Genomic DNA, 10,889 nt, shown 5'->3' on the forward strand with positions numbered 1-10,889 from the left:
AACTTTTCGATCAAGGTTAGAAATTGCTATAAATTGGATTGTAATGAGTAATTGAACATATATTAATGGATTTGCATAATTATTGGCTAGTTTTGGAGCATTGTGCATCGATTCGAGTCTTCGGAAGGGCGTGGAATGCCGGTTATGGATCTTTAGAGCGAGGTGAGTCTCCTTTCTAACCTTGTAAGAGGGAATTGTCCCCATAGGTGAGTTAATTGGTTATGTGCTCCTATTTGTGGGGGCTACGTACGCACGAGGTGAAGAGAGTCCGTGCGTAGCTACTATTATGCTTAAGTCCGGGTAGTTTAGGGCCCAAAAGCATGCTTACTTGTAATACTTGCAACCTTGTTGACAAACTTAAAATTGCTTAAAACATATCGAACGTGTAAATGAATTTCTGAAAGTCTAGATATCATTTCTTGACTTTTTAAAGAGAAACTTGTCTTTTCCTGAATATTTGCTCCTTGATGAATTATTGATTTGACTGTTTGAATGTGTTTATCTATTGTGAAACGGGCCAAACGCCTCAGTAGATTAAATAGATGCATCTATAGTTCGCGCCATTCGACCCTCTGGCAGTGCACAATTTAAATATTGTTGGATCGGGTCGTACGTCCTCGGCATGATTTGCGCATGATTGTATTGCATGCCTTGAGATTTAGTGATATTGATATTTGCTCTCCCCAGCTTGAGATAATTTAAAATTTATAAATTATGAATCCGGAGACTTTTAATATAAAGAGGAACTTTTACATGTTCGTGATTTATTTGAAATTACTGTCGTTCTTAATAAATCCATGATTATTTGCATTAATAATATATTACTAATGGACCACTAGTAAGTGTCAAAGTCGACCTCTCATCTCTACTTCTTCGAGATTAGACGGGATACTCACTGGGTACACGTTGTTTTCGTACTCATACTACACTTGTTGTGCATTTTTGTTGCACAGGTTTATGTGTGGCTAGTGGCTTAGTGGCATGGTTGATACGGAGACTTAGGTGAGCTGCATTATCGAGACGCCTCGCAGTCAGCAGAGTCTCCTTCAGAGTATTGTATTGTATTTTCATTTCTGTCCACTTGTATTCCGGACAGTCACTGTATTTTATTTCATTCACTAGTAAATGCTCATGCACTTGTGACACCGGGTTCTGGGATGATCACGGAATTTTTCAGTAGCTAAATTTTGTAAAGACATCCTCATTTATTCAGTGGAGTTTATTATTTATTTGTTTATAGGAAATGATTTCAAAATAAATAAAATGAGAAATTGCTAGTAAATTATTGTTGGCGTGCCTGACAGTGGTGTTCGGCGCCATCACGCCCCTTAGTGGATTTTGGGTCGTGACAAATGCTAATGAGTCCGGAGATGATACACCCTTCCCTAATGAGAGCGACGATGAGGAATCACACTCCATAGATGAGAGTGAGAATGAGCAACCTAATTTGACTATGGAGCATGATGCCACAATTGAGGACTCCGTATATGCAAACTCCACCTACCGTTAGACCAACGGTGTGTGTGTCGTGTGTGCCCTTTCATTCAAGGGAGATTCCCTACCTTGATCACTTCCAAGTATGCCATATGTGGATGCCCTCACAAGGGATTTTTGTGACATTTGTACAGCAATGTGGGATGAAACTAAACCAACAGAGCTCTGTAACAAAATGTTTTTCAATGACAAGGCGCACCTCAGCAGAGTGATGTGAATTTATAGCATAAAAATTATCGTGAGATCGAGGTTATTGAGTCATCTAAGAAAATATATAAGGTGGTTCGTCATATATGAGACCAAGGTTGTAAGTGTATGTTGCGTGCAAGAAAGTTGAAAACTAATATCATATGAGGTTTCGAGTCAATGATATCCCTGCTAAGGGTCGTCATTTGCCACGAATTTTTGTGGCAATATTGGCCACACTTGTTGTTGCTAATGTTGTTTCGACAGATCCTTATGTATATTCTTCTCCTTTATTGCCTTCACTTTCACTATCATATGCCTATAAATCACCACCATTTCTATGAACCATCTTTTGAAATATTCGATGAGATACGTCATGTAGTATTCAACACTACTTGAGTCGTTGTTGGTAGCCTTGAGAACCAGGTTCTTCTCCGTCTTGTGCTCTCTTCTTTCAATATCTTTCTTTATCTTCGTCTCATACATTTTTATATTTCCAATGAGTTCATCAATGGCCATCTTCTGCAGATCCTTGGCTTCAGTGATAGCATTTACTTTATTTTCCTAGAAACCTGGTAACACACTGAGTATTTTACGGATCAGCTTGTTTCTTGGAATGACTTCTCCAAGGGAGTGAAGCTCATTAATAATATAGGTAAAGCATGTCCTGATAGACTCATCCTCCTTCATCTTGAAAAGCTCATACTCAGTAGTAAGCATATCAATATTTGACTGCTTAACCTGAGTAGTTTCCTCATGGGCAGTTTGGAGAGCTTTCCAGATCTTCTTAGCATACTAACAGGCTGAGATGTGGTTTATTCATCTGGTCCAATGCCACAAACAAGAATCTTTTTGGCCTTAAAATTATTCTCAATAGCCTTTCTATCAGCATCGTTGTACTCTTTTCTTGTTTTTGGGACTGTAACTGTTCCCTCACCAATAGTTTTCATGGTAACAAAAGGTCCATCATAGATTACATACCACAACTCTGAGTCCTCAGCCATGATGAAGTCATGCATTCTTGTATTCTACCAACCACAGTATTGGTCGTCGAATCTTGGTGGTCTGTAGGTTGATTGTCCTTCCTCGAAGTTTGGTAAAGCAGACATGAGGATCTTTTATAGGTGTTTTCATTTTAGAAAGAACCTGCTATGATACCAATTGATAGAAACTAGGAGTCCACCAAACAATACAGAGAACTAGGTTTTCTATTTGTTCCTAGAGTAAATAATCGGAAAGTAAAACCAAACAGTATAGGGAACCAGGTTCTCTATATGTTCCCACAGTAAATATGCAGTCAATAAAAAAACACATGATATTTACGTGAAAAACTCCTTGCTCAAGGGATTAAAAACCATGACCTACCTTAGTAGGATTTCAACTCCACTAAGCCGAGCAAACTTCAGATTACAACCTAATGCAATCTTGGAATTAAACTTTTAATCCCTCACCCCTTACAATAAACTCTATTGTAAGACCTTTGCAATAACTCCATTAGAAAACAACAAATCTTGACTAACTTTAGTCAGGAAACTGAACCAAATAATTGTTGAAATCTGTCCTACACAGACACTTCTTGAAAGTAGTGTAGGATTACAAATAAAGAATAAAATAACAAAAACTCAATAAACCTAAGGACTTAAGATATCTTCAATCTCTGGATATGGTTCTTGAGGTTGCAACAACTTTGTTCTTAAGAGAGGTGGTGAATAGCACTTGAGAGAATATGATTTTTTGGATTTGCAAGTATTAGCAAATGAAATCTCTTGCCTCATGTTGATAATATGTGCGTGTAAGGTCATCAAAGATGATGCAATAGAGTGTCCAGTACACTACACGCCTCAGCAGTGCTGTTGTACTGTTGCTAGTACAGTACAACATCTTTAACATCTATAAAGTTGAATTGTACTGTGACTGGAGGAACTGATCCCTATCTGTTCACTCAGTTGTTCCCTTATCTGATTTCATTGAGAATTAAACCAGACATCTGATTAGTTGCTCTGAACGCTAAGGAACAAATTGTATTAGGCTCCCTACTTGGTTCTCTCATGAAGTTTGTCAAATCATTAAAACAAAGACGCATAACTTATCAATTTTCCCTTTTTGATGATGACAAACTTAGAATTGATATTCTTCTATGAGAACCAGATTTTACATTGTTTCCCCTATGAATCAGCCATATTCCCCTGAGAACCTGTTTCCTCCCTTTCAATTTTCATTGTACGACGGCCAAAGGGAACTAATCACATCTTATCCCTATCCGGTTCCCCGAGAACGTTTGAAAATCATCAAAATATGAAATAGCACAAGTTATCATACCATTTCCTTGAAGATCCACAAAAAAACATTTCCTCAATGACAAAATTTTAAAATGAGATCTTTACAGAAAATAGTCGTTCATATTCATTATTTATTGTTTCTAGCCATATACATAATTTTACACATATATTACATATATTATGCACATATACTACCTCCACAAGCTATTTTTAGTTTAAGTAATTGGGCGGGCGACAATTTGAGTTAATTCTTCTTTTAAAATAGGTGTGTATATGGTTACGGGCTCGAGGCATCGCCTTAAGCCCGAGTTCAGGATGAGTCGAGTTCGAGCTCGATGGCCAAGCTCGATCCTGATGACAGACTATAAGGCCCGAGGATCGAAGTACACGATGAGTATCGAGGCCAAGTATACCCAACCTCGAGATGGTGCCGTTATGCGTTTGTAATAGGATGAGCAAGATTCCTGCCACATCCTCAAAGTCATGGCGTAAATCCCGGGATAGATTTGTACGAATTAGTGTTGATGCCCAATTTTTTCCTATATATTTTCAATATGCAAAATACCTTCAAAATAGCATATATAATCATGCCCAAAGATTTTATTATCTTTTCATAATTTTAAAAGGTTTAAATTGATTTATTCTCTCCCTTTTTATCCATAAAATCCCAAATAATTATTTTCAAAATTATTGTTTTGATAATTCGTCTATTGGATTTCTATACTTATGCCAAAATATGGCTAAAGTAATTTTTACATATTTTTACAATTTTATTTAGTAGTTTTAAAGCTAAATTGCACATAATTGCAATACTAGCCTTTTTAGATTTAATTATGTTTATACGCATAAAATCGGACCCTGTATTTTTAAATTATTAATTATGTATTATATATCATTTTAGCTCTTTAAATTAGTTTTCAGAAACTATTACTATTTTTATAAATTAGGGAAAAATGGCTATTTAAAATATAGCCAAATTGGCTTTCAATTGAAGCCCAAAATCGGACCCCAATTTCCCTGCCCAATTTCTATTAAAACCCGACCCATATGCCCAAACCCGGAACCCCACCTACCATTCTAATCCTGGCCGTTGATCTCTAAGATCAACAACCCTTATTCCCTCTTACCTTTTTTAACCTGAACAACCCCCTAACCTAATTCATTTCTTACCAAACCGCCGCCCTAGAATCCCCTTTCCTATCCAATTTTCTCTGAGAACTAAATCTAACCCTAGTCGTCGCCACCCAAACCCGCCCTAATCCCCTTCGATCCTTACTCAATCCATGGATTCCCATGAATGTTTTAGACATATACTTGTCTCCTACGTCTCCTGGTTGCCCATTTTTGTGATTTCGTGGAAAGATCTCGAAGAGATCTAGTCCAGATCTTGTTCAACTTCTGTCCATGGTCTTTATGCTACTTTTCAGCCATTCATGGTTGTTCGAGTAAGATCCATGGCCTTTCCGGCTAAAACCAATAACGATCTAACGCTTTCTCATCATTTTTGGGTTCTCTAAAACCCTAACCCTTGAGATTTTTCACTTTTCATTAGATCTGTCTTAGATATAAGTATATCCATGAGTTTTTAACCGATCTTTCTCTATCTTTACTATTTTACGAAACCCTAAAGTCTCTATTGTTCGATTCCTCTCAGATCTTTCTAGATCTGAGGTTGTCACACCTCCTTTTTCCGCACCCGCGAGGGTGCAAGGGAGTTTTTCCAATTAAAGGACAATCGAGACGGGATTGGTTTATTTATTTCAGAGTCGCCACTTGGGAGATTTAGGGTGTCCCAAGTCACCAATTTTAATCCCGAATCGAGGAAAAGAATGACTCCATATTACAGTCTGCGTACCAGAAATCCGGATAAGGAATTCTGTTAACCCGGGAGAAGGTGTTAGGCATTCCCGAGTTCCGTGGTTCTAGCACGGTCGCTCAACTGTTATATTCGGCTTGATTGTCTGATTTTATACAAATATGAACTTATGTGCAAATTTTATCTTTTAACCGCTTTATTATTATTGTTTTTAAAAGAAATATGAACATCGCTTAAAACACGTCTTTGGACTGCGTTACATGAAATGCACCCACAATTCGGAACACGTTTTATTTGATGTTTTGGGATTTGGATTCGGGTCGCATGAAATACACACCCAGGCTTAAGAAAGTAAAATATTAAACACGCACCTAAAGAGACTATCGCGTTATTATTTTGGGGAAGACCGTGAAATTCGCTAAACGGTCCTTCCGAATTCTAATTAAACCATACATTTTGTGAGGGCCCCGCAATCTATACGTTTTATTTGGCGAGGCTCGTCTTATTTTTATTTTTACAGGATAAACCTACAATGACTATATTTTCTATTAAGTTCGTCTCTAAACTAAAAGAAAATCTCTTAATTATTTACATGCTGAAAAACGTAACTTATTAGTTATTAGTTTACGGCTAATGCGAATGGAAAATTGCGATCGAGTTTGTACAAAGAAAAACTGCTTTCATTTTATATTCTGTTATTCAATAATACTAGAACATGAGATTGACCATAATATCAAAAACAGATTAATTATTCTCCGTAATTTAAAATAACATTATTAGATGAAGAAAGTATACATATGCAACCTCATTATTCATTAATCATTCAACTACATCTTTATACGAAGAAAGAAAAATTATATTCAACCACAAATCTAAACAGGAGGAATTCAACAGGAACAAAGCCTGATTAATATTTCATTTTTTGCTTCAAGCCGAGATTGTACAAATGTGTACCTGGAAACAGCAGTACAAGAACAAAAGAAGGAGAAGTCAGCAGCAGTAATAACACAGCAACAGCAGATTCAGCAACATCGCAAACCAATACAGTAGGAATAGCAGAAAACCCAGGAGACTATAAACGACTCCAAGTATAGTGAAGAAGTAAAAGGCAGGAAGGTTCTGACTATTTCAGATCTTAAGCGAGGCAATAAAGCAGTAACTATTTTTTTTCAACTTCAAAACTCTCCAAAATGAATTCTGCCCCTGTATATTCAGTGTATACAGAATGTATATCGGGTGTATACTTCTCACTCCGCCCCCTTTTTTTTCTTCTCTCTATCTAGTTTTTCCTCTCTTTTTTTCCACCCTTCTTCCTAAATTTTCTCTTCTATTTATAGCAAAATTTTCGAAATTTTCAGATTTGTTTTTTATTATTTTATTATTTTTTTAATTAAAAGAAATCTCACTTACAAATTGCTTTTATTTTTTTAGAAAAAGAAATCCCACCTTTATTTACTTTTATTTTTAAAATTCCAACTTTAATTACTTTATCTTATTTAAAATCCCACTTTTTATTTTTTTTAAAAGAGAATCTCACTTTATTTAACTTTTCTTTAAAAAATAAACCACTATCTTTTCTTTTTCTTTTAAAAATGCTACTTTCAATTACTTTAAATTTTTTAAATTTTCAGATATCTTTATATTTATTTTTTAATTCCAACCTTCTTTTACTTTTAAATTTTTTTAAACTTTTTACTTTTTTTTTTTTAATTTTCTACATTCTTTTACATTTTTTTATTTTTTTATTTTTTATTTTTTTAAAATCATTTCCGAAATTACTATATATATATATATATATATATATATATATATATATATATATTTTTTTTAAATAAAAATAATAAATAAAATAAAATATTTTCGGATTTTTTTTTATATATATAAAAAAACAAAAAATAAAACTATTAATAGTGATAATTCACTTTTTATTTTTTTATTTTTTTTTTGGTTTTGTTTTGTGTTGGACAAAAAATGAAGAAGGGGTGTTGGGTTAATGGACTGGGTCGACCCAGTTCGAAATGGACTGGGTCGTAGGGAAGATTGGGCCATTTTTTGGGCCTATAGCTTGAAATTGAAGAAAAGGCCCAATTCCGACTTTCTTTATATTTTCGCTCTCTTTTCTTCTTTTATTTTTCTAAAACTAAATTATAAAAATACTTAAACTATTATTAAGAACTAAATTAAGTTATAAAGGCGCAAATTAACTCCCAATAACAATTAACGCACAATTAAGTATTAATTAAGCATAAAATTGTATATTTGGACATTAAATGCTAAAAATGCAAACGATGCCTATTTTTGTAATTTTTAATTTTTGTAAAACAATTTTAATTACTAATAATTGTAGAATTAAATCCTACATGCAAAATGCGACATATTTTTGTATTTTTTTATTAATTTAGCGAATAAACACGCACAGACAAATACAAATAATTCTTCAAAATATCACAAAATTGTACACCAAAGAAAAATCATTTTATTTTTGAATTTTTTGGGAGTAATTCTCATATAGGGCAAAAATCACGTGCTTACAGCTGCCCCTCTTTGCCCGGAGACACGAAGGGTTTTCGTGCAAAGATAAAGCGAGCGATTTTTGCCCATCCGAGTACTCCGTTGAAGCATTTTTTTGAAAAAGATTTGACCGAACCTTTGCTTCAAAGGTTTCCTACATATCCTGGGCTAAACAGGAATCAGGTCAATGTAGTTCGAGAAATTTTGGTAGCTGGGACTACCGTTGGACTGCAATGTTACTGTTGTTGCATGTTATTACTACTGCTTACCGATCTCCTTGTTACACCGTGCTTAAAAAAAACAAGAAGCTAGGCTAGAGTACAATTTGTTTTTGTTGCCTTGCTTCCTTGTCTGCTTGCATTTCTTTCGGTGCTTTACTTCTTTTGACACATGTACTTGAGTTTGTACTGTGACCTCTTGTTGCAACCTTCTGTTTCCCGGTGTCGGGGAATTTTATTGTTTCCTGCTGGGGATTCCTATTGTAACCCTCTGTTTTATTGTCCTCTGACTTGATTTTGAAATGTATGCCTCTGTTATCTGGGCGGGCTCCCAATTTTAATACTTGAAAATTAAAGACTTGAAATGTATGCCTTTGTTATCTGGGCGGGCTCCCAAGTTCAATGCTTGAAAATTAAAGACTGAAATGTATGCCTCTGTTCTATGGGAGGGCTCCCAACTTCAACAACAACTTTAAAAATGAATGTCATTCCTCTCTTCAACCAATACATCGCCATTCTGTTCTTCAGGGGGGCTCCTGATTTCAACAACTTTAAAAAATAAAATCCTATTCGAGGGCGGATGAACCCGAAATATCCTATTCGAGGGCGGATGAACCCAAAATATCCTATTCGAGGGCGGATGAACCCAAATATCCTATTCGAGGGCGGATGAACCCAAAATATCCTATTCGAGGGCGGATGAACCCAAATATCCTATTCGAGGGCGGATGAACCCAAAATATCCTATTCGAGGGCGGATGAACCCAAAATATCCTATTCGAGGGCGGATGAACCCATATATCCTATTCGAGGGCGGATGAACCCAAAATATCCTATTCGAGGGCGGATGAACCCAAATATCCTATTCGAGGGCGGATGAACCCAAAATATCCTATTCGAGGGCGGATGAACCCAAAATATCCTATTCGAGGGCGGATGAACCCAAATATCCTATTCGAGGGCGGATGAACCCAATATATCCTATTCGAGGGCGGATGAACCCAAAATATCCTATTCGAGGGCGGATGAACCCAGAATATCCTATTCGAGGGCGGATGAACCCAAATATCCTATTCGAGGGCGGATGAACCCAAATATCCTATTCGAGGGCGGATGAACCCAAATATCCTATTCGAGGGCGGATGAACCCAAAATATCCTATTCGAGGGCGGATGAACCCAAAATATCCTATTCGAGGGCGGATGAACCCAAATATCCTATTCGAGGGCGGATGAACCCAAAATATCCTATTCGAGGGCGGATGAACCCAAAATATCCTATTCGAGGGCGGATGAACCCATATATCCTATTCGAGGGCGGATGAACCCAAAATATCCTATTCGAGGGCGGATGAACCCAAATATCCTATTCGAGGGCGGATGAACCCAAAATATCCTATTCGAGGGCGGATGAACCCAAAATATCCTATTCGAGGGCGGATGAACCCAAATATCCTATTCGAGGGCGGATGAACCCAATATATCCTATTCGAGGGCGGATGAACCCAAAATATCCTATTCGAGGGCGGATGAACCCAGAATATCCTATTCGAGGGCGGATGAACCCAGAATATCCTATTCGAGGGCGGATGAACCCAGAATATCCTATTCGAGGGCGGATGATCCCAAAATATCCTATTCGAGGGTGGATGAACCCAAATATCTTATTCGAGGGCGGATGATCCCATTTTCAACATCTTGGAATTGTCTTACCTCCGACTGTTTTTCTCCAAATCTTGTTGTCTTGCTATCTCTTAAAACTTGAATTGATTTCCTTGTTCTTCTGAGAAAATTTTCGACCATGGCAGAAAATCTTCTGCCCCAGTTTTGATGCTTTTCCTTGTTCTCCAGGTGGACGCCTGACTTCTGATATTTCAACTGTTCTTCCTTGTTCTCCATGTGGACGCCTGACTGCTAATTCAATTCTTCATCCTTGTTCTCCAGATGATTGCTATTTCTTTTCTTCATCCTTGTTCTCCAGGTGGACGCCTGATTGTTGTTTCTTTCATTGCTCTTCCTTGTTCTCCAGGTGGACGCCTGATTTCTGATATTTCATTGCTCTTCCTTGTTCTCCAGGTGGATGCCTGATTACTAATACTTCAACTACTCATCCTTGTTCTCCAAATGATTGCTATTTCTTTTCTTCATCCTTGTTCTCCAGGTGGACGCCTGATTGTTGTTTCTTTTATTGCTCTTCCTTGTTCTCCAGGTGGACGCCTGATTTCTGATATTTCATTGCTCTTCCTTGTTCTCCAGGTGGATGCCTAATTACTAATACTTCAACTACTCATCCTTGTTCTCCAGGTGGATGCCTGATTGCTGGGGATAATACCACTGGGGGAGTCTCCTTTCTTTCCTTCCTTTAAATTCAATTTTTTTTCTTTTT

At 36.7% G+C, this 10,889-nt stretch overlaps 1 protein-coding gene across 1 annotated transcript; it reads right to left on the minus strand.

Annotated features, from left to right (window-relative positions):
- Positions 1 to 2,244: 2,244 nt before the first annotated feature.
- Positions 2,245 to 2,699, minus strand: LOC142176075 (uncharacterized). The gene is made up of 2 exons (XM_075243140.1): positions 2,523 to 2,699; positions 2,245 to 2,475 (listed from the first exon to the last, which is right to left on the minus strand). Exons 1-2 carry the CDS (start codon positions 2,697 to 2,699, stop codon positions 2,245 to 2,247), a joined length of 408 nt encoding a protein of 135 aa, XP_075099241.1.
- Positions 2,700 to 10,889: the final 8,190 nt, after the last annotated feature.

Source organism: Nicotiana tabacum, chromosome 22, assembly GCF_000715075.1.
Source record: "Nicotiana tabacum cultivar K326 chromosome 22, ASM71507v2, whole genome shotgun sequence".
Classification (NCBI taxonomy): Eukaryota; Viridiplantae; Streptophyta; class Magnoliopsida; order Solanales; family Solanaceae; genus Nicotiana; species Nicotiana tabacum.

What these genes read in the sequence shown, in the direction of transcription:
- LOC142176075 (XM_075243140.1), bottom strand. Translation starts at nt 2,699, where the DNA reads ATGCATGACTTCATCATGGCTGAGGACTCAGAGTTGTGGTATGTAATC. An exon ending in TTAAGGCCAAAAAGATTCTT is followed by an intron (nt 2,476 to 2,522) that starts GTTTGTGGCATT and finishes TCAGCCTGTTAG; the next exon opens with TATGCTAAGAAGATCTGGAA.